The sequence below is a fragment of the Rana temporaria genome, chromosome 5 (assembly GCF_905171775.1).
Source record: "Rana temporaria chromosome 5, aRanTem1.1, whole genome shotgun sequence".
NCBI classification, from domain to species: Eukaryota; Metazoa; Chordata; class Amphibia; order Anura; family Ranidae; genus Rana; species Rana temporaria.
Window position 1 is genome coordinate 183,780,062 of NC_053493.1, and position 25,060 is coordinate 183,805,121.

The 25,060-nt window shown below is 43.2% G+C and overlaps 1 protein-coding gene across 4 annotated transcripts in view; it reads left to right on the forward strand.

Annotated features, from left to right (window-relative positions):
• The window catches only part of MARCHF6 (membrane associated ring-CH-type finger 6), a 1,325,445-nt gene that overhangs the window by 1,111,324 nt on the left and 189,061 nt on the right, over window positions 1–25,060 (forward strand). For all 4 annotated transcript variants that reach the window (XM_040351967.1, XM_040351966.1, XM_040351964.1 and 1 more), the window contains one exon: window positions 8,248–8,429. In XM_040351967.1, the coding sequence (XP_040207901.1) occupies window positions 8,248–8,429 (182 nt within the window). The remainder of the gene's footprint in view (window positions 1–8,247; window positions 8,430–25,060) is intronic.

The window sequence follows — 25,060 nt, forward strand, 5'->3', positions numbered from 1 at the left end:
ATCGATTAATCAGGGCCTGGATTTTAGTAAAAAATGAGTTAGGAGCTGGAATGGGGAGGGTCCTGAATAGGTATATAAGTTGCGGAAGGACCATCATTTTAAAGGCCACTAAGCGGCCTGACCACAGTAGTTCAGACTTAGCCAACTCCTGTAGTTTGACCAGGAGAGAGGCCAAGAATGGGGTATAGTTAGATGTAAATAATTCTTTTGATGTAGCTGATAAGGTGATGCCCAGGTATTTAATGCCTGTGGTGCTCCAGGCGTATGGAAAACGTGAACGCCTCAAATTAGTGTTGATCCCCATCCCCAAAATAAAAGATTTATTCTCGTTGACTTTATAGTATGACATTTTCCCAAATAGTTGAAGTGCATCATGTACCGAAGCCAGGGAAGTGACAGGATTCGAAAGCATTAGGATAATGTCGTCAGCGAAAAGGCTGATATACTGTTTTGGAGGAGGGAAAAGCCACTGTTTTGGAGGAGGGAAAGCCACTGATATCCTTGCGTGTTCGTATATACGAAGCGAGGGGTTCTAAAATCAAATTAAAAATTAACGGGGATAAGGGACACCCTTGGCGAGTGCCATTAGTAATGGCAAAGGGTTTAGAGAGCGTCCCCGAGGTAAACACTCTAGCCGACGGCGTTGAGTATAGGGCCATTATTGCGGTATAAATGGGTCCTATGAACCCAAATTTCTTAAGGACCAGTTCTAGATAACCCCAATGGACCCTATCAAAGGCCTTCTCTGCATCCAAGGCGAGGAGCAGAGAAGGCCTTCGCTGAACCTCCGCGAGATGAACAACATTGACCAGCCGTCTCGTAACGTCTGAAGCTTGACGCCCCTTGGTGAATCCAACCTGATCTGGGTGGATCAGTGAGGGCAGTATATCCACCAGACGTCTGGCAATAAGTTTGGCGTACAATTTAAGGTCGTTATTCAATAACGAAATGGGCCTAAAATTGGCTGGGGTGTCAGGAGTCTTCCCTGGCTTGGGTAAGGTCACAATTAGTGCTTCCAGCATTTCTGAGGGGAAGGACGAAGAGGCGGCAGCTTTACTGAATAACTTTTCGAGGTAAGGCGACAGAGTGGGTTTAAACATCTGGTAGTATTCTCCCACAAAGCCATCAGGTCCTGGGGACTTGTTGGGTGGCAGGGATTCTATCGTTTTTTGTATTTCCTCCACCGTAAAGGGGGAATTTATAAAATCTGTTTGTGACAAGGAGAGTTGAGGCAGGGAGACTTTGCTTAGAAAGTCATTTATCAATGAAGTAGTAGGTTGGGACGTGTCTTTATCGTACTTTAGGTCAGTGTTTCTCAACTCCGGTCCTCGGGGCGCACCAACAGGTCTTGTTTTCAGGCTTTCCATTATTGTGCACAGGTGATTTTATCAGTTTCACTGCCTTAGTAATTACCACAGCAGTTTGATCTGAGGGAAATCCTGAAAACATGACCTGTTGGTGCGCCCCGAGGACTGGAGTTGAGAAACACTGCTTTAGGTTATATAGGGCGCCATAGTAATGGCTGAAGGCGTCTGCCATATCTTGAGGGTGGAATAGTTTTGTTTTGTGCATGGGGTGTAGTATATGGGGGATTTTGGCTTTAATCCTACGGCCCTTGAGCCTATTCGCTAACATTTTACCAGCTCTGTTGCCCTGTGCATAATAATTAATTTTCAATCTTTTGGATAGCCTCTCAAAGTCCTCCATTAGGAGAAGTCTGAGATCGCTTCTCAGTTGCATGAGCTTAGCAGATGGTGACTGTGAGGGTAGCTTTTTGTTTTCACATTCCACCCTCGCAATTTCATCTGTGAGGTCCTTGATTTTTTTATGCCGCTGCATCTTTGCCCTAGCCCCCAACTGGATAAGAATACCCCGAATATATGCCTTATGTGCAGACCACAAGGAGAATGGGTCTTGACCAGGTGTGTCATTTATATAAAAAAATTCCTTTAGATGTTTTTCAATAGTTAGTCTAGTAGTAGGTTGTTGTAATAAAAATGTGTTGGCCCTCCACACAGGGGACGGGTTGGTGGGGGAAGCATCTTTAAGAGTTAGAGAGATCGAGGCGTGGTCTGACCAAGTTATATCGTTGATAGATGCTGAGATAGACCTGGTCAGAGTGATGTAATCAGTCAAGAACAAGTCTATCCTTGTGTAAGTTTGGTGTGGAGCCGAAAAAAAGGTGAAGTCTTTTTCGCCCGAATGAAGACACCTCCACACATCAAATAATTCTTCATTATGGACAACTCCCTGTAATGACACTCCAGCTATATGTGCCTTGGATGTTGTGTCCATGGTTATATCAGGCACAGCATTAAAGTCCCAGCACAGTAGAAGAAGACCCCTCTTGACAGTCTGTAGCTTCCTCATTAGCTTTTTGAAAAAGTGAATCTAGTGAGCATTTGGGGCGTAAACATTTACAATGGTGTAAGTCACTGAGTTGATGTCACAAATCAAAATCAGGTATCTACCGCCAGGGTCAGCTAATTCCATATGTAGGGTGAAGGTTACCGTATCTCGTATGGCTGTTAGTACTCCCTTGGTCTTAGCGTTTGCGTTTGCAGTAAATACATTGGGGAAGTTTCTATGAGAGCACTGAGGTGGCGACTCTTTACTGAAATGCGTTTCTTGAGCGCATATAATGTCGCTCTTGTGCAGTATGGCTTCCCTCCACAGGGATTTTCTCTTGACAGGGTGGTTCATACCCCTAGCGTTAATAGATAAAATCTTAACCACCATTAATAGTAGAGAGAGGTGATGCAGAGTATGGCAGAGTCATTTTTGGGAGGCTCATGGCCCCTCTCAATGATCTAGATAGAGATGTTTGAGTGAGTCTGGAGCTGAGTTTACTCACTGTGGTCCCGAGTCGGCAAGACCTCTTGGGGAAGGTTGAGATTGTCTTAAGTCCGCGAGATGGAGATCGAGTAGAGTCCCCAGGTGGATCCCAGCTTGAGGGTACGTGTACGTCTGAGTGAATCCAAAAACAAGAAGAAAAAGAAGGGAACGAAAAAACAAAACAAAAGATTAAGCGAAACTTCATTAGACAACTAACCATTTTTATGGCAACAGAAGACATCACATGAGGGCCATGCCCGGGTGCAGCTGAACGCTGCTCAGGTTTTAGTGGGGGTAAGTTCATGCCCAAGAACCATTTTGGTTCCCACGAGACATCTTATGGTATAGGACAACAAAAAAAAGTGAAAAAAAAAGAAAAGTTACTTGTGCGATCTGGCATTTTTCTGTGTGACCTGCTTCCAGTCAGGGATGACAGCGTTGTTTTGCGAGGCTGGTTTGTCACTCTCACCAGGAGCTGGTAAGATTTCCCATTTTTTTAGTAAGTCTATTTCTCGTTCAACTGAATCTACGTTGAATGATCTGTCGCCATAAGTAATGACGAGTTTAGTGGGGAAACCCCATTTATAGGGAATATCATGGTTCCTCAAAGCTTTGGTGATAGTACCTAGATTCCTTCATTTTTGTAGGGTATGTTGGGAGAGATCAGGGTAGAATTGCAGGTTTTGAAACCTGGAAGGAATGTTGTCATTTCTGCGCATCGCCTGCATGAGCCGTTCTTTCACATGAAAAAAAGTCATGCGCAAGATCACATCCCTGGGGATAGCAGCAGGGAGGAAGGCGGGTTTTGGTAGTCTGTGGATTCCATCAATAGTAAGGTCCACGCTGGTAAGATCTGGGAGGAGAGATGAAAATAAGTCGATCGCATACGATCGCAGATCCAGGGGTTGCACTGACTCAGGAATGCCTCTTATTTTCATGTTGTTTCTCCTGGATCTGTCCTCGAGGTCTGCTAACTTGTTATTAATCCATTCGCTACTCTCCTCCTGCACTTCACTTGCATCCACCAGACTGTTAATGGTGGAGGCATACTCCCCCATCTTGGATTCTATGTGTTCCACTCTGCCCTCCACCTCCCTGAGTTCTCCACTCACCCTGTGCATACAGTTAATCATGTCTGCCTGTAATGAGCTGCGCAATGTCACCAGCATGTCCCCGAGGACAGTGTCTATCACAGGTTGATTACTAGTAGGAAAGGTGCCATGGAATCTGGTAACTCACGTGTATCATCCCCGGAGTCTGTGACAGGGCTCATTGCAGGGCCGCATCCAACGCCATCCAGCCTCATCCGAGTCTTTGCTGGGCTATCGGAGGGAGAAGGAGTAGAGATGTGGGTGTCAGGAGGAGATATCTGCGCTCCATGGGGAGAGCGAGTTCCCCCGCTGCTTTTGGCCTGGTGTTTAGGCATGGGTGTCGAGGCCGCATCGGCACCATCTTGCCTGCCTCCATCCCTCGGCACTGTGAACATGTCCATCAGTCGCTGAGGCTTTGCGGAGCCCTTCCGATTGTTGGTCATCTTCCTTGCCGGTGCCCGGATCGGATCGCTCGGTCGTGGGATCAATTATGTGTCCTTGTCAGGTCGTTTAGTGCCGTTTCACTCTCGTGGGTAGCGGAGCTCTCTCACCAAGCTACCATCCGGCTCCGTTGCAGCCCACGCCCCACTCCGGCCCGGGAAACTTAAACACATGTCACTACACCTCCCCACTTCACCTCACACCTCCCCCTAATAAACTCCCGCCCAAACCCTGTCTATTTACATTTCTAAATGCCGTACGCCAGGTCTATACAGGCACACCATGCGCCCTCTCCTGGACGTACTAGGCATTATAGTAAATAAGGAAATACACTGCACTGGCAGCGTATTTCTTTAGTAAATGACAAACTGTTTTTACTCCTGGCTTTGCTCCATGAGTCATGGAGCAAAGGCTTGGTAAATCGGCCCCATTGTAATACTGTCAGCGTAAAAGGTGGTGGTACATATACATTCGCAATGACACATAAACGGGAATCCCACTTCCCCATTAAAAAAATAAACCTACCCTCGGGGTCTACAAGCACATCCTGTTTAATAAATGCTGTAGTTCTAGAGAACAATATACTGACCCCCCTGGAATATCTAGTGTGGACCGAATGGTATTGCACAGGATATGTAGTCATACGTAGCAATTGGGTAGTATCACCAGTAAGGTGAGATTCCTGCAAACATATAATAGTGGGATTTTGTTGCGAGAAGGTAAATAAAGCAGTCCTTTTTGTGGGATCATGCAGACCTCCAACATTCCAGGATAAAATTGTATCTATCTGCTTACCCATAGAGACGGTCGATTAATTTATACATGACTTTCTAGGTCTTATTTTCAATGTTCTATATTGCATTAATTTCTATCCTTAAACTTCTATGAACCATGATATATATACACCCATTAGCCTAAAAAAAAAGGGGGAATTTTCTCTTACACCACCTGGTGCCCCTAGTGTACTCATACTCCATTATCTCCATACGCGTATACATATCTACACATACCCATCTCTTCTGAGGTTGAGGGAATTCCTTACCCTTGGAATGGAAACAGCGCCCAGAGGCGATTCAGTTTGCATGTGTTGCACTTTACAAGTTTTTCACTCACTCACATATATATCTATACATACACCTCCACATATACCTATACATACATATCTATTTTCTTTCCCTTTTTCTCTAAATGTGCTATTGGAGCCAAACTTTAACTTTTCCCTGCTTACTATTTAGTGTATTTGTGTGCTTTATCATTATATTCTGTGACATCTGTGCTTGCTCCTGTTAGAGCTGTTGTCTGTGTTAATTTACCTTTTACCAAGGTTTGTACCATTTGTGTGTGTGCATATTTTCCTCTCAGTGTAATCAAACCCTTCTGTTTCCCCCAATATACCACCCTTAGATACTCTCTTCCCTTTCTACCCTCCCTCCCCCCTCCCTTTCCCACCCTACACCCTCCTAGGTAATCCCTGTGGGCTTTTGTTGTGATCGGTTCATCCATACTCTCCATCCACTAGGTTCTCTTTCACACTCGCTTTGAGATCACTTCTCACATAGAGACAGATCCCTCCACCTTTCCTTTTTACCCTGTCTTTCTGAAAGAGTGCATAGCCAGGAATATTAATAGCCCAGTCGTGAGGAATGAAGCCAAGTTTCAGCAATACCGATTACATCATAGCTCTCCTGATGCACCAGAGCTTCCAACTCACCTATTTTGCTTGGCAGACTTCTGGCATGGTGAACAAACACTTTAACGCATTAATATATTTTGACCTGTCACATGCTATCCTCTTGGGTTTTCCGGGATTGCAACTAGGACTTGCTACTATACTTACCTTGGGTTTTTGTGCTTTGGTTACCCTACCACTAATGCCCCTAATACTACCCTCTGGAATATGTTCCACACTGACTTTCTCTGTCTCTGGACCCCCCTCTGTCGCCTAGTTTAAAAACCCTTCTAACTTTTTGGCCATCCTTATTCCCAGCTGATCTGCACCCTCCTCATTTAGGTGCAGTCCGTCCCTTCTATAGTACTGGTTATCGACTGAGAAGTCGTCCCAGTCCTCCAGGAACCCAAACCCCTCCTTAATACACCAGCTCTTCAGCCACTTGTTTACTTCCCTAATCTCCCTTTCTGGTGTGGCTTGATGTACCGGTAGTATTCCCGAGAATACTACCTTGGAGGTCCTTTTCCTCCAAGAGCCTGGTATGCTCTTGGAGGGGGAACCCATGCCGGTTTTTTAGTTGAAATTTGGCATGGAGTTGCCCCTCAAGATTCATACCAAACGCAGCTGACACAGTGCACTGTGATTACCTGCGGTTATGTGCCGATAGCTGCGCCAGATCGCATTTGGATAAATTAAATTCAATTTTTTCTATTCGCACAGGTAACAAAACCGCAGCTAAACGCAGTGTGTGAAGGGTGTCATAGGAAATCATTGTGTGCTTCTAGCTGCGGTAAAATCGGCAGCTGAAAGTGCCTGTAACGGACCTATGTATTCTGCCTGGACATGCAGTGAGGCATACAAAGAACTGCATGACTTGTTACAATTGGATTTACCACATTATATTCTGAGCTCAAAGGGTTAATTGTAGAGTGACTCTTTCACTGCTAAATTCTAATTGACTCTCTGTTGGGTATTGCCAGTTAACAGCCTCCTCTTAGGTGTATGTTAATGGGATTATCTGTGAATGTGTATTGTTCTAAAGGTTAATTGAATTCTATTGAGAAAGGAATGTGTCTGACCAAGTCATGTTAAGTGGATCTCGGTGCCGAAGTGGTTAGATACTGACTAAATGATTAATTCAAGAAGATGTCATTATTTCAAATTATCTGTATTGAAGCCCCCCACTGTGTGAGGGGGGGCGGAGATTGTCATTGTTCCTGTACAGCTTGTAACCACATATAAGCTAGGTGTATGTACCATTAAAAGTTCAGTCTTGTTTGACCCTTCAAACGCAGCCTCGTCTCGTTCTTGAAAGGGGACTCTCTCTCTCTCTGGATCTCGTGGATGGGATATACCGGCTGTACCTGCATATCGCAACTTGCCGGGGAAAAGGACCTCTCCAACGGCTGATACCCTCTCACTACTTGGGTAGCCGTTACAGTGCCATTCTATTTGTCTGTGTGAAAGGGGCCTTATTGAGGTTGAGTTCAGTCAGGCTTTTGTTTTCTTTTTCTGCAGTGGTCATGTGCTGATAGAGACTTGCTGATGGGAGGAGACAGCAAATTGACAGAGAGATTAAAGGATAAGTTCACCTTTTATGCATATCTTTTTTGCAGGTAAATAATGTGCATTTTTTATTTTATAGGGTTACCAGAGTGCTTAACAGCGTTGTGGTAGTTCACTGAAAACTACAAGCTGATAGCCACAAAGCCTGCCAGACCTTGTAGTTTTCCATTCACAGAACACTTGGTCACATTCTTTTCAGATTATACAGTAGCAGGGAGAGAATATCCCTCGCTCCCTGTCACAATGGTGGATTTGTAACATGTTACACCCTGAATATGGGTGTAGCATGTTACAAAAGAAAAAGATGGACTTATCCTTTAACGCAATGTGCTTTTTTTACTTTCACTAGTCACAAGCTATGGGAGGGACAAGACCTGTACTACGTAGTGAAATAAAACAGACCTTCTGCCCTGCCACACATGGGGGGTGTCATATGGCAGGGCAATGTAAATCCCAGAGCTGTATAGACAGAAATACATATTTTTTGACAGGTAAAACAACGTCCTTATATGTATTTAATTATATGCATATTTATAGGTTGGCTGTTTCTCAAAAATTAAGCTGGGAAAATGTATTTTTACTGTAGGATATTTGTCTTTTCAAGTAACTGAAGGATTTTTTCTTTTTTCTTTTGTTTGTGTGAAGTATGTGTAGGACGCTGGTTAATGTCATTTTGGACTGGAACTGCAAAAATACATGAACTTTACACAGCTGCCTGTGGCCTCTATGTTTGTTGGCTTACCATTCGAGCGGTAACTGTATTAGTTGCATGGATGCCTCAAGGACGTCGGGTGATTCTTTTGAAAGTTAAAGAATGGTCTCTTATGGTGAGTCTTTGACAGGTAACAGCTTTTGTATACAAATGTAAGTAAAATTTGTGCAGTGCTGTACTATAGCTTCAGTGAATATAAATACACTAAAACTTTAAACACCATGTACAAACAATAATATAAGAAAATATATAAAGATAATTGTTGCTCATAATCGAATAATGTGTGACAGACCTATGAATGTGATTTTCTAAATATCTTTATAGTGACTCACAAAAAAAAAGGGGGTACAAAATTCACAGTGTCCATCATTGAAAAACAAGTATGGATGCAGCATTAATCCGATGCTGCATCTGTCCCTCTGTTCAGTTCTCCTCTCCACTCTGAGCAGAGACGTGACTCTCAGTGAACGCTGGGCTGTAGACAAGGTGGGAGCTGCTGGCTCAGGCTCTCAGGGAATGGCTGAGAGGCTGAGACAGCTGCCGGTTGGGATCTTTTCAGAGCCTGGACCGTTTCTGTGACAGCAGGCTCTAGGGTTACAGGAGTCCAGAACCAAGTTCACTTCTGTGATCTATAGGAGTATAGCCAAATAAGGAAAAAATAAGTTGCGCTAAACCATAAGTGAGTATAAATTATTAAATTGAATAATAAATTAATATAAATAGTGTCCATAAAGTCCAATGGACCAAAAATAAAAACGTAGTGAAAGTTCAAATCAGGTGAGTGAATTAAGATATGAAACGTGACTGGCAAACATAAATCCTCCACCGGTGCAATAGATGAATGAATGTCTATGCGCTTACCAGAAGGGCAAGCAAACAAGGCTTGCAGCTGGAACCCCCAGCAAGGGTCTTTATCAGAAACTGCCACTGATAGTCCGGATGGTATTCCTCCAATTGTGTGGATAGATTCAAGATCCAAGGAGCATGAAAGAAAATATACAGCATATGGTGATGTACCGCAGATGGATCGAATTATACCAAAGGAAAGCCGCCACCGATAGATATCACCAAAAATGGGGGACTCTTACCAGATATATAACAATAGAAAGCTTGTGGCCAAACCCAGCCAAGGCCTTTAAAGATTATCTCCAAATACACCAGCCAGAGCAAACGACTCTCACAAGCAGCCACAGCAGAGTATATCACCAAAAGAAAAATGAAATGAAAAAAGAAAAATGAGATCCACATAGTGATGTTCCCCAGACGACGTCACATACTGACGAAACGCACATCGGGAGGAGGAGACGCTTTGACGTGCTGCGTCTAGGTCCCGAAGGACGGGCGTTCGTAGTAGCCGGCCGGCTCGATATTTTTAAATGCTGACATTTACTCTTTTTTATGTAAGTGCAATTTGCTTTATTAAATCTTCTTATCTGCGGTACATCACTATGTGGATCTCATTTTTCTTTTGGTGATATACTCTGCTGTGGCTGCTTGTGAGAGTCGTTTGCTCTGGCTGGTGTATTTGGAGATAATCTTTAAAGGCCCTGGCTGGGTTTGGCCACAAGCTTTCTATTGTTATATATCTGGTAAGAGTCCCCCCTTTTTGGTGATATCTATCGGTGGCGGCTTTCCTTTGGTATAATTCGATCCATCTGCGGTACATCACCATATGCTGTATATTTTCTTTCATGCTCCTTGGATCTTGAATCTATCCACACAATTGGAGGAATACCATCCGGACTATCAGTGGCAGTTTCTGATAAAGATCCTTGCTGGGGGTTCCAGCTGCAAGCCTTGTTTGCTTGCCCTTCTGGTAAGCGCATAGACATTCATTCATCTATTGCACCGGTGGAGGATTTATGTTTGCCAGTCACGTTTCATATCTTAATTCACTCACCTGATTTGAACTTTCACTACGTTTTTATTTTTGGTCCATTGTACTTTATGGACACTATTTATATTAATTTATTATTCAATTTAATAATTTATACTCACTTATGGTTTAGCGCAACTTATTTTTTCCGTTTTTGTCTGTATATTGTGTGTATATCACAATTTTTGTTGCAGCTTATTTTTTCTCTGTTTATTTAGTTAGTTAGCGCAGTATCACATTTTCTCTATAGCCAAATAAGCTTTGGCCATACTTCTCATTAATTAATTTGTGCCAAAACACCAAATGTGACCCACACAAGTAATAAATATGCTTCTAATGTTCTGCCTTTCCAATCTAACCACTGAAAGCGTGATTCTATACTAGTTGGCCTGCATACAGAATGCATTATTTGTTTTTGTTTTTTCAAATCAGGAAAAACAGTGCAGCACACATACAGCTCAGTGCACAATCCTTACATGTCACTATGTGCTTGAGTACTTGTGAATGTGCGAGGAGCAATGCCTCATGGGACATGTAGTCCTGGGCAGGAATTGAGTGATTCTAAAGGTGGAACTCTAAAACTATACTTTGCAGCTTGCTATTGGGGCACTCTGAAGGCAGGAGGAGCCAGAAGTTCTGGTGGGGGACCCCAAAAGATGAGAATCAGGGCTGCTCTGTGCAAAACCATTGCACAGAGCAGGTAAGTATAACATGTTTGTTTAGAAAAAAAAATAAACACTTTAAAGACTCTGTGCAGGGAAGATCAGCATCTGAACTCGGAGAAGCTAGAGGCTGATAGACTGGAGGTAATATAAGGCATTACAATTACATTTAACCACTTAAGACCCGGACCAAAATGCAGGTAATGGACCAGGCCCCTTTTTGCGATTCGGCACTGCGTCGCTTTAACCGACAATTGCGCGGCCGTGCGACGTGGCTCCCAAACAAAATTGGCATCCTTTTTTTCCCACAAATAGAGCTTTCTTTTGATGGTATTTGATTACCTCTGCGGTTTTTATTTTTTGCGCTATAAACAAAAATAGAGCGACAATTTTGAAAAAAAATGCAATATTTTTTACTTGTTGCTATAATAAATATCCCCCAAAAATATATAAAAAAACTATTTTTTTTCTCAGTTTAGGCCGATAGGTATTCTTCTACCTATTTTTGGTAAACAAAAATCGCAATAAGCGTTTATCGATTGGTTTGCGCAAAATTTATAGCATTTACAAAATAGGGAATAGTTTTATTGCATTTTATTTTTTTATTTTTTTTTACTACTAATGGCGGTGATCAGTGATTTTTTTCGTGACTGAGACATTATGGCAGACACATTGGACAATTTTGACACATTTTTGGGACCATTGTCATTTTCACAGCAAAAAATGCATTAAAAATGCATTGTTTAGTGTGAAAATGACAATTGCAGTTTGGGAGTTAACCACAAGCGGGCGCTGAAGGGGTTAAGTGTGACCTCATCTGTGTTTCTAACTGTAGGTGGTGTGGCTGTAGGTCTGACGTCATTGATTGTGATTCCCTATATAAGGGAACACACAATCGATGACGGCACTTTTACCAGTATTGTCGTGCATGTTTAAAATGATTGTATCCACAAAAACTTTAATACAAAAGATTTACATCCCTCCTACACCCTTCATATAGCTAGATGTCTGACTCCTAGTTAAAATGAACATATATCCAACTTCTGGGTGTATTTATTATTATATATATGATATTAGTAATATATATTATTAATATATAAATCTTGTGAGCTACTCAAGAGCAACCTGAGACTGCAATCAGTGTCGGGTATTGTTAAATTCTCTGTGTTGTGAGAGACAAAAGACTCTGGTCTGGAACAATGGATGTTTATTTCAGGTCATCTGTACACTGCAACATGCATCTCAGGACAGTACATCTTATCTGCTTCCTACATGTACTCTCTAAGATGGCTACTATGCCCCTTGACATCACTGCTGGGTGGAGCCAGCCTTAAAGTGCCAGTACATGTAGAACCCTTCAGGTATAACAGGTATAAAGTAACCTGAGTTACAATCTAGCGTCATGTGTGGTATACCAATTCCTGTGAAACAAGCGTGCAAATTCACAGCTGCTAAGCATTGATCACAATCCCATAATCTGTGAAAACATATATACAAAAAGCAAACCAATGTAGCGCTTTGTGAACCTTACAAATGCATAGCTAGTGCCATAAACAATGAAAATCAATATTGCTAAAAAAATAAATAAAAAAAATATGTTCATAGTTACATTTTTTAGAAATATTGATTTTCATTGTTTATGGCACTTTATGCATTTGTTAGGTTCAGTAACACACAGCGCTGCATTTGTTTGTTTTTTGTAAATATATATTATTACTTTCACTGTTTCACAGTATAAATGAACCCCTTATATTAACAATCATCTGCTCTTTTTGTACTATAAAGGGCTGATTTTAGTTTTTTTAACCCCATGATGACCGGTGATGCAAAAAAAAAAAAAAAAAGCATGCTGCTGCTACTAAACATCTTAGGCCTGGTTCCCACCTTTGTGTAATTTGGTGCTTTGTGCAGGAACACACTACAGTTCATTTAACATGGTTTCCTATGGGACACGTTCACATTTATGCTTTTTTCAGCTAATGCGTACTGTATTTTTTGCTCCATAAGACGCACCTGACCATAAGACTCACCTAGATTTTAGAGGAGGAAAATATGAAAAAATTCAAATATCCTGAACGAAATTATGTACTAAAATATTTAATAAAATAGAACAGAATAATATTTCTACACTGACAACCAGTGTAAGGGGGCACCCTACATTGATCCCCAATGTAACTGGGACATTTACAATAACCGCAACAGGAGTATTTGCATCAAGCACCAATGTATTGAGACATTTACACTGACCAGTGATGTAACAGGTGTATTTACAGTACCCCCCCCCTCCCCATCTCTCTACTAATCTCTGTATTCTTATCTGCCTCTCAGTATAACTCTGCCCCTCTAACTCATCTGCTAACCTCTGTCCCTCAAACCCCTCATCTTTTAACCTCTGCACTCCAACCCCTCCTTCCCATTCAACTCTGCACCTCTGCTCACCTCAAACCCCTCTTTTTAATCACTTCTACATGCCCCCTATGCTCACCTGCATGCTGTTTACATCTTCTTGGTGGGCGGCATACAGAGGTGTGAGCGTAATTTGCATATGAATTACAGCGGCCGACCTCATTAACATAACACTACCCGTGTGATTTACATATTAATGCCGATCCTGTGGGGGTTAAATAAAGAATACCCTTTTGTTTCTCTCCCTGTAGCAGCTGAAGGCAGGGGAGAAACAGGATTTAGCAGGAGCAGAGAGATGCATAGGGCATTGTTCTGCCGTCGAAATGGTCCCCTTATCAGTGGGTCTCCTGGTCAGTATTCGCTCTATAAGACGCACACACATTTCCCCCCATTTTTTTTTGGAGGTGCGTTTTTTCTATTTTTCTCTACTTTTTGTTCCTGAGAATCTACTATCAACTGCCGACTGGGCGACAGGTTGGATCCCAGATCCTTGTAGTCCCCCCAGTTTCGGCCATCGAGCATGTGCCGACCTCTAGCTACGCTCTGGGTTGTCCACAACGTGCCCCGTTACTCCAGGGGTGGCCGGCGAGCTACACGCTCCAGGGCACACATATGACCGGGATCTATGCCTGAATTACAGTGTGCCGGGCCGACAGCCACCCCCGTAACTGCGTGGGAGATGGACCTGTCAGGAATGCATTCCAGCGTATCCACACGGCAGGCTCGGCAGGCGGACTTAGCGGGACATTCCTGGGGGGTCGCTTAGTGGGTACGTTTCCTCCCTCCGTTCCTTCCTACCTGGAAGAAAGAAAGGGTTGGGACTTTTAATGAGATGTGTGTTGATGCAAACAGTATGTATAAGTAAATAAATAAAGTTGTATAGCGTAATAACCAGGCTCAAACTTACCAACCAAATTGCAAGCCGAATTCAGCTGTCTAACTTAGTATGTTAAAAGCAGAGGATTGGTTGCACACATTTGCAAATGTATGGATAAGCCACAGGCCGCTTACAAGGCTCTCTGCATTCCTGTGGTCCTAACTAAACTTTTCTAGTTTCCTCAGTAGAGGCATACAAGTGCTAATGAGTAGATGGAGAGCAGGTGACTAGGGGTGTGTGTCACCAGCCAGCCTCCATCTAAAATTGGTGTAGCAATAAAGAGCACTTTATCCTACCTGGGTCCCTGAACTAGGATGACTGCATGTGCTGGGGGTCCACCCAGGGGGTCTTCATCCATTGGGGTCTGCGCTGCTGCTCCGGCCTCCTGGGGGGGGTTGTTTTGGCTGCCATTAGTGTGGGGGGCCTCTGTGCGGAGGCCCCGGGTGCTTGCAGCCTACTGCGTGGCTGTGTTTTTTTCTTAAATGCGGCCAGCGGCCATTTTGGTGGTGTCTGGCGCCTCTTTGTGCTCTAGGTTCTTCGGCAGCCATTTTCTTGTGGCCGCGCCTTTTTACAGTGCGGCCGCTCGGTGGCCATTTTGGAGGAGTACTTTTGCCTCTGGTGAGAGTTTCCTGAAGAATTGGACCTCTTCCCCTATAGTGGACCCTCCTGTGTCCAGATTTAACATGGTGACCACAATTCTGGTGGTGGGGGCCCCTACTTTCAAGGATCCTGTGGACATGAAGCCTGAGACAGTCGCCCGCTACCTGTACACGGTGGTGGGCTCAGCGGTGCGTCCAACTGTGGCTGGGACCTTGGTGTCTCAGGCCCTTACTGAGTGGGAAAAAATGCTCCTCCATAGGTTAAAGGCACGTCGGGCTCCCCTGGACGGGGTGGCTCTGGCCGACCAATTGGTACAGGGCCTCAAGTTTGTCTGCGAGTCAGGCTTTGATACGTTTACCTTGCTGTCTGGAGCCTCGGTCTATGCAGTGGTGTTACGCCACCTGATCTGGCTAAGTGTTGGTCTGCGGACCAATCTTCCAGGACGGCCCTGATAAACTTTTGGTGCCCCTCTGGATGACATTATCAAGGATACCCCAGGAGGTGTGAGCACACTGCTCCCACAAGCTGAAAAGAGTAAGGAGCCTCGCCGTAGGCAAGGATCCTCCTTCACCACACGCAGGCGTTTTTTTCGCCCACCTAGTGCGGCAGGTAAACGTCCCCAGATTAATAAGGCGACTGCGGAGGGACAGAAGCATCCCTGGTTTCGCTAACCCTACGAGCCTGCGGACGAATCTGCGTCCGCATGCAGGTCTGCCCCCGCCCATCTCTCGGGAAGGGGGACAAATTTATCCAAAAGATTTCTGGAATGAAGAGTTCTTTACTTCCTGTGAAGAAAAGCATCAGGGACTGCTTCCTCAAATGTCCCAGCACCAGGGCGGTTCCACCGTCAACAGAGCGTTCGAGTCGGAGGCAAGCCGCAAGCCCAAAACCCTGGGTCCAAAACTCTTCTAGCCCAGCTCCAAGCCCTCCTTTTGAGGAGACGCCCCAACTCTATTGGGTGTGGGGAAGGCTGCTGCACTTTGTGGACATTTGGAGAACAATAGTTCAGGATGAGTGGGTCACCTCAACTATATCCCGTGGTTACAAGCTGAAGTTACAGGGGGGTTCCCCCTCAGAGGTTTTTAAGATCCAACATTCCTTCGGATCCTCCAAAAAGATTACTTCAAGCACTATATCATTTGGTGCATCAAGGAGTGATTTGTAGAGGTCCCTGTACCCAAAAGGTGCTCAGGGTTTTACTCAAACCTTTTTACGGTTCAAAAACAAAATGGGGACCGAGGGCCAGATTCTCGTACAATTGCGGCGGCGCAACGTAACCCGTTTACATTACACTGCCGCAAGTTTTCAGTGTAAGTGCCTGATCCACAAAGCACTTACCTGTAAACTTGCGGCGGTGTATCGTAAACACGTCCGGCGCAAGCCTGCCCAATTTAAATGGGGCGTCTACCATTTAAATTTTGCGCGCTCCCGCGCCGGACATACTGCGCATGCTCAGTTTAGAAATTACCTCCGTGCTTTGCGTGATGTGACGTCATTTTTTAGAACGGCGACATGCGTAGCGTCCATTCGTATTCCCGGACGTCTTACGCCAAAACAAAAAAAAATTGAAATTCGACCTGGGAACGACGGCCATACTTTAACATGGCTCGACTAAAGTTAGGCCATGTTAAAGCAGGTGTAACTTTGCGACAGGAAAAAATTACTAGCGACGACGTTACGAACTCCAAAACCGTTGTGGATCGCCGTAAATGCTCATTAGCATACCCGACGCAGGAAAACGACGCAAACTCCACCCAGCGGCGGCCGAAGTATTGCATCCTAAGATCCGACAGTGTAAGTCAATTACACCTGTCGGATCTTAGGGCTATCTATGCGGAACTGATTCTATGAATCAGCCGCATAGATAGGACAAGAGATACGACGGTGTATCAGGAGATACACCGTCATATCTATTCTGGGAATCTGGCCCAGAAGGTCCATCTTGGACCTATGATTCCTGAACCAATATCTACTGATCAAGTCCTTTCGAATGGAGTCTGTACGCTCAGTAGTAGCTTCACTCCAGATGGGAGACCTTCTAGCCTCCTTCGATATAAAGGACACGTATCTACATGTACCTATCTTTCAACCTCTTTAGAGGCTCCTGCAGTTTGCAGTAGAGGAGCGTTACTTTCAGTTTGTGGCTCTACCCTTTGGGCTTCCTACAGCTCCCCGGGTGTTCACAAAGGTCCTAGCACCAGTACTGGGTCTATTAAGGGCCCATGGGATCCTGGTACTAGGGTATCTGGATGACCTCCTGCTCAGAGATCACTCACTACAAGCTCTAGTACAGAGCATAACATGTACAGTGCAGTATTTGGAAAGCTTAGGCTGGATCATAAATACCGAACAGTCAAGCTTGAGACCAGCTCAAAGCCTAAAGTATCTAGGTTGGATCTTAGATACAGTGGGGATCAAAAGTTTGGGCACCCCAGGTAAAAATTTGTATTAATGTGCATAACGAAGCCAAGGAAAGATGGAAAAATCTCCAAAAGGCATCAAATTACAGATTAGACATTCTTATAATATGTCAAAAAAAGTTAGATTTTATTTCCACCTTTTTTTACACTTTCAAAATTACAGAAAACAAAAAAATGGCATCTGCAAAAGTTTGGGCACCCTGCAGAATTTATAGCATGCACTGCCCCCTTTGCAAAGCTGAGACCTGCCAGTGTCATGGATTGTTCTTAATCATCGTCTGGGAAGATCAGGTGATGTCGATCTCAAGGGTTTTAAATGCCCAGACTCATCTGACCTTGCCCCAACAATCAGCACCATGGGTTCTTTTAAGCAGTTGTCTAGAAAACTGAAACTGAAAATAGTTGACGCTCACAAAGCTGGAGAAGGCTATAAGAAGATAGCAAAGTGTTTTCAGGTGTCAATATCCTCTGTTCGGAATGTAATTAAGAAATGGCAGTCATCAGGAACAGTGGAAGTTAAAGCAAGATCTGGAAAACCAAGAAAAATATCAGACAGAACAGCTCGCAGGATTGTGAGAAAAGCAATTCAAAACCCACGTTTGACTGCACGATCCCTCCAGAAAGATCTGGCAGACACTGGAGTTGTGGTACACTATTCCACTATAAAGAGATACTTGTACAAATATGGTCTTCATGGAAAAGTCATCAGAAGAAAACCTCTTCTACGTCCTCACCACAAAAATCAGCGTTTGAACTTTGCAAATAAACATATAGACAAGCCTGATGCATTTTGTAAACAAGTTCTGTGGACCGATGAGGTTAAAATATAACTTTTTGGCCGGAATGAGCAAAGGTACGTTTGGAGAAGAAAGGGCACAGAATTTAATGAAAAGAACCTCTGTCCAACTGTTAAGCATGGGGGTGGATCAATCATGTTTTGGGGTTGTATTGCAGCCAGTGACACAGGGAACATTTCACGAGCTGTCGTCACCCATGAAGCTTCTGACGTTTCCCCAGTGGACGAGAGCCTGAAAGTTTTCTGTACCGGCCGGCACATTAGATTCAAGGAAAATCTTAAACTGCATAATTGTATGTGCAATTTTAACCTTTTAAATACATTTTTTACACATTTAACGCACTATGTGGAGCTGTCACTATTTCTTACATGGTGGACGATGTTACTGCTGAAATTTTCTTGAAGAACGAGATCCAACAGGACCGTATATCCGAAACTGTGAGATTGGGACCTATTATATGCTGTTTCTGATCCCCTGTAATAAGGGATCATGGAAATTCGGTAAGAGGTCAATTTATAAGTTTGGTGGAGGAGAAATCACGTTTTCCTTTGGACACGTTTACAACCAATCTGTAATGTGGCACAGATGCATGGGTGTTTGACACACTATCTGCTGTTTAACGGACTTTTTGCTGTTAATATTTTGGACTATTAACTCATTTATAGCCAAAGTTCACATTTAGACAATGTCTTTTTGATCAAGTGTTTGTTACGTTTATTTTTATTTTTTGTTTTGTTTTCACTTGTAAATTACCATCACCATCACTGGTGTGGGATTTTGAGGTGGCTGCATGCTGCACCCTAGTGGCCATTAGAGGTCGCTCCTAACATAGCAGCCGGCTTTTCACTTTTATCACTGTAGATCACCCACTTGCATACGCCTGTGTCTAGCAAGAAGGGTGTTTGAGGTAGCGCGATTTATATTTTTCTTATGTTTATTTCTTGTAGTTATTGTTTGCATGATAATCGCAGCACCTGGAGGGATTAGACTGTGACTACGTTACAGTTTATTTTCCCTTTCTCATCTTTTTGGTATTTTTTAGCGCAATTTCTTTCCATTTTCCATATATTGTTTACAATTTATTTTCTGCAGCTTTAAATTGGGGTAAACCCATCTCATGAGTATGGATATCTTTGAGTTTCGAGCCTTAAAGGCTGTTGACACCACAGGGGTATTTGACACTAACCCCATATCCATAGATTCAGATGTCAGCGCTCTGTACGTTTGAAGAATCTTACCACATCTGAAATTCACACACAGTGGGACATAGTGTTTTTGGAAACATATATTAAGGCAGCTATGGTACCCAGGAGCCTAAGGTGGGAGGTCAGTCCCCAGAAGGGCGAATCAGATTTGACTGGTTGGTTTAAATATTTTAATGACTCCGGTGTGAGTTTTCTCCATTTCCTGGCAGAGAGGAAAAGTGAGAAACTCTTGCGCCTTGATCTCGAGATCAAAGTGGTGAAAGAGAAACTCACACCGTTTGTCACTAATGAGGAATACAAGGAGTGTTCCAAAACTCTTTTGAAAATCCTTGAAAAGGAAGAACGAGATCAAAAAATTAAGAAAAAGAAAAAGTTCACTAGGGGCAAGGAGGATTATGAGTCTGGGCTCGTTTTTGCCTGGCAGAAGAAATTGGCATCTGACTCACAGGGGGAGAGAGGGATGGAGGTACAGCCCCAAGGGTCTATGTTTGGGCTGGAGGGTACTCCAACCCCCATCGTCCCAAGGAGTAAACCTAATTTTTCTCCAAAAAGAAACACTCCCAAAAACAATCATAACAAGTCCAATGGTAGGGGTACAGTCCAGCCCCCCTTGGGAAAAAAAACCAAGACCAACCATAAATGGGACAACCACGGTAGGAACCCACAACCTATGCTCCCGCTAGGTAGAGATGAGGGCCCAGCAAGACAGAGACCCCCATTTGGTGCAGAGGGTGAATACCGGGAGGGCCCATCCCAATATTATGATGATAGAGGGGACCAAGAATATAATCTACCGGTTCATAACCGTTTTTTTCCGTTATCTGATATGTTAGGTCCCATGAGTTATGAGAGAGGATATGATTCACCTAGAAGACCGCAGGACACACATTATGTGGAGAACTATGGATATTCAGGGCAGCAGAGATCAATCCCATATTTTGAGTCCAATGGAAATCAGAGACACGATAATTGGAGTTTTCCCAGGAACCCCCAAGGCCAAAGAAGGCCTATAGAGTTAAGAGAGGAACGAGAGGGGGGAGGCATGTTCAATCGGCCAAAGAGAAAAAGAACCTAGGTGCTGGGATATACAATCTTAGCAAACAGGAACTAACGGATCAAGAAAAAAAGCTTTTTGGATAAGGGTCTGAAATTTGCTCCACCTAGGAGTCTGAGCAAATTTCAGACCTTTAGGGATGTACATAAATTTGTACGCAAAATAAATATTAAACGCTACATGATGACTAACTCAAATGAAAGGGTGGTGAATGCAGACTCGGAGTTTGTACACTCAGGCCTGTCAAACGCCTCACTCTTCAATCCCCCTGGTACCTTGGCCCCTCCAATTAGGGTTTTCAGAGATGTGGTACTTCGTTACTTAGAGGACATTAGGAGTAAAAGAGTCAAGATGCAGCAGGACTTAGAAACTGGCCTAGAATCATTATGTCAGAATAAATCTCTGGTAATTAGGCCAGCGGACAAGGGAGGGGGTATTGTGGTTCTAGATCGCTGTGATTATGTGACGGAACTACATCGTATGGTCGGTGACGACACGTACACCCCCCTCCGCAGGGATCCAGTCACACAGTATAAGAAGGAGCTGCAACTGATAGTAGACAGTGGATCACATAAGAGTATCCTTACGGAAAAGGAAAGGCTATATTTGGTACCAAGTGCTCCCCGCACACCAATCATTTACTACCTTCCCAATGTCCACAAAAGTCTAGTTTCCCCCCCGGGACGGCCGATCGTTGGTGGAATCGATTCGGTTACGTCCCGGGTGGGGAAATATATTGACTGTTACCAGCCCCTAGTAAAGAAAATCCCATCTATATATATAAAACTCAACGTGTGTGTGTATGTATGTATGTATGTATGTATGTTCCAGCATCACGTCCAAACGGCTAAAGATATTAACATGAAACTTGGCACACATGTTACTTATATGTCAGCAACAAACATAGGATAGGTGGTTTAACTCTTACCCACCCCCATTTGCCATGGTCGGGGTTTTCCTTTAAAGTCCCATTCAACTCTATGGGAAATACATGTTACTTCATAACTTCCAAACGGCTGTAGATATTTCGATAACACTTGGTCACATGTTACTTATATGTCCACTTAAACTATAGGATAGTTAATTTATCCCTTAACTACCCCCATTTGTGAGAGTCTGGGTTTTTGTTCAAAGTCCCATGCAAATCAATGGGAAATGTATGTTCCCACATAACTTCTGTACGCCTGGAGATATTTCAATAATACCTGGTACACATATTGTCCAAACGGCTAAAGATATTACCATGAAACTTGGCACACATGTTACTTATATGTCAGCAACAAACATAGGATAGGTGGTTTAACCCTTACCCACCCCAATTTGCCATGGTTGGGGTTTTTCTTTAAAGTCCCATTCAACTCTATGGGAAATACATGTTACTTCATAACTTCCAAACGGCTGTACATATTTCGATAACACTTGGTCACATGTTACTTATATGTCCACTTAAACTATGGATAGTTCATTTATCCCTTAACTACCCCCATTTGCGAGGGTCTGGGTTTTTGTTCAAAGTCCCATGCAAATCAATGGGAAATGTATGTTCCCACATAACTTCTGTACGCCTGGAGATATTTCAATAATACCTGGTACACATATTACTTATATGCCAAATAAAAATATATGACAGTTAAATTAACCCTTACCTACACCCTTATATAAAAGATGGGTTTTTGTTTCAAGTCCCATGCAAGTATATGGGACTGTGGTCTCTTCATCACAGCTCAGCCACAGCTACTGATGTCATCACAGGTCCTTCAACCACAATCTCTTCATCACAGCTCAGACACACCTACCGATTTCATCACAGGTCCTTTTACTCTACTTACAAATAAAAATATATGACAGTTAAATTAACCCTTACCTACACCCTTATATAAAAGATGGGTTTTTGTTTCAAGTCCCATGCAAGTATATGGGACTGTGGTCTCTTCATCACAGCTCAGCCACAGCTACTGATGTCATCACAGGTCCTTCAACCACAATCTCTTCATCACAGCTCAGACACACCTACCGATTTCATCACAGGTCCTTTTACCACAATCTCTTCATCACAGTTTAGCCACACCTACTGATGTCATCACAGGTATTTTTACCACAATCTCACAGGTCCTTTAACCACAGTTTTTTTTATCACAGCTCAGCTACACCTTACTCCACAAGCTCTGCACTGCATCTTCAGGTCAGTATGTGGGCTGGCTTGCAAACCATGCTCATGCCACTAACCATGCCCTCTCCACACCCCGCCCTTTTTATGAGGGCTACCTCAGTAACTTTTTCAATCTTATGTTGAAAAATGTGATAGAGTACATTTCAATTGTGACTTGCAAGTTTATTAACAATTTTGTTTGTGGATTATTTTAAAGTGTGAAAATGCCTCGAAGAAAAAGTAAAGCTATAGGCCAAGTGCAATCTAAGGCAAAAAAAATTAAAATACTGCGTAGGCTAGAAACTCCTGAGGAGCGCAGTACAAGACTCACAGCACTGCGAAATAGAGCACAAGCTTCAAGAGCTTCAGAAACCGAACAACAGCATGACATTAGACTTCTGGATATGAGGGAGAGAGCTACTACTTCTAGAGCTTCAGAAACCGAACAACAGCATGACATTAGACTTCTGGATATGAGGGAGAGAGCTACTACTTCTAGAGCTTCAGAAACCGAACAACAGCATGACATTAGACTTCTGGATATGAGGGAGAGAGCTACTACTTCTAGAGCTTCAGAAACCGAACAACAGCGTGACATTAGACTTCTGGATATGAGGGAGAGAGCTACTACTTCTAGAGCTTCAGAAACCGAACAACAGCGTGACATTAGACTTCAGGATAAGAGGGAGAGAGCTAATGCTTCTAGAGCTTCAGAAACCGAACAACAGCGTGACATTAGACTTCAGGATAAGAGGGAGAGAGCTAATGCTTCTAGAGCTTCAGAAACCGAACAGCGTGACATTAGACTTCAGGATAAGAGGGAGAGAGCTAATGCTTCTAGAGCTTCAGAAACCGAACAACAGCGTGACATTAGACTTCAGGATAAGAGGGAGAGAGCTAATGCTTCTACAGCTTCAGAAACCGAGCAACAGCGTGAGATTCGACTTCAGAATAAGAAAAGGAAAGCCAAAATGACAAGGGTTGCAGAGAATTTTGGCTTACTGTTTGAAGGATTTAACTACGACCGACAAAAGGTCTACTCACAACATGCCAGTGTTACCATTGGAAAAATGGACATAATTTGTCATTTCTGTCAAGCCAAGAAATTCAAATCAGAGTCACCTGGAATGTGCTGCAAAAATGGGAAAGTTAAACTATCTCAATTGGAATCACCACTAGATGAACTTTTGTCTTACACATCAGGAGATACATTGGAGTCAAAGCATTTTCTCAATAACATCAGAAGGTACAATTCATGTTTTCAAATGACATCCTTTGGTGCCACATCAATAATTAAACATCCTGGCTTTTCATCAACATTCAAAATTCCTACAACTATATTTTATGGGAGAAGAGCAATTGGAGGCCGACCAACGATGTGACTACATTTTGGGAACAAGGCGTCAGATTGTATTAAACTTACAAAGGATGTTTCATGAGCACAATTGTCTAATTAAAACATTTAAAACAGCATTGGAACGTATGCCAACGGATGAATATAAAGTAGTCATTAGAGCAGACCGAATACCAGCAGGAGAACATGAGCGACGCTTCAATGCTCCTCAAGTAGACGAAGTAGCAGTCGTTATATCAGGCAACGAATTTGATAAACGAGATATTATAATTCAGCGACAAGGTGAGTCATTGCAGCGTATTTCAGAAACTCATCGATCTTATGATGCTCTACAGTACCCAGTGATATTTCCCAGAGGGGAAGATGGGTATCACTTTAATATAAGGCAGGTCAACCCAGCAACAGGTGAAACAACCAGGAAAAAGGTTTCAGCAATGGATTTCTATGCATACAGGCTAATGGTTCGAGAAAATGAACAGAACCACATATTAAACTGTAGGCAGTTGTTTCATCAGTTCATCGTTGACATGTATGCGAAAATTGAAAGTGAGCGTCTTCTATTTATTCGTTTAAATCAGAGTAAGCTAAGAGTAGAAGAATATATTCACCTGAGAGATGCTGTGGCAAATGACGCTAACGTTGAAGACATTGGGACCTTAGTTATACTACCAGCAACATTTACAGGCAGTCTCAGACACATGCATGAATATACTCAAGATGCTATGACATATGTGAGGACATATGGTAGACCAGATTTATTTATCACCTTTACATGCAATCCAGGTTGGACTGAGATAAAGGAAATGCTCAAAAACGGTCAAGTACCCAGTGACCGCCACGACTTAATTGCGAGAGTCTTCAGACAGAAACAGTTTACATTGATCGAACTTATAACAAAGGCCCATGTGTTTGGACCACCAAGATGCTGGATGTATACAATTGAATATCAAAAGCGAGGATTACCACACTCACACAATTTAATCTGGTTGGCAGGCAAAATCCAGCCCACACAAATAGATGAGGTTATATCTGCTGAACTCCCAGACCCAAGAGAGGATCCCAATCTTTATACAGTGGTAACAAAAAATATGATCCATGGACCCTGTGGAAAAATAAACCCCAATTCACCATGTATGAAGCATGGAAAGTGCAGCAAGAGATACCCAAGGGAATTGATTAAAGAAACACAAACTGGAGATGACGGTTATCCTCGATATAGACGACGAGCTCCACAAGATGGAGGGTTCACGGCGAAAGTAAAGTTACATAGCACAGAAATAGAAATAGACAACAGGTGGGTTGTGCCATTTTCACCCCTGCTTTCTAAAATGTTCCAGGCACACATT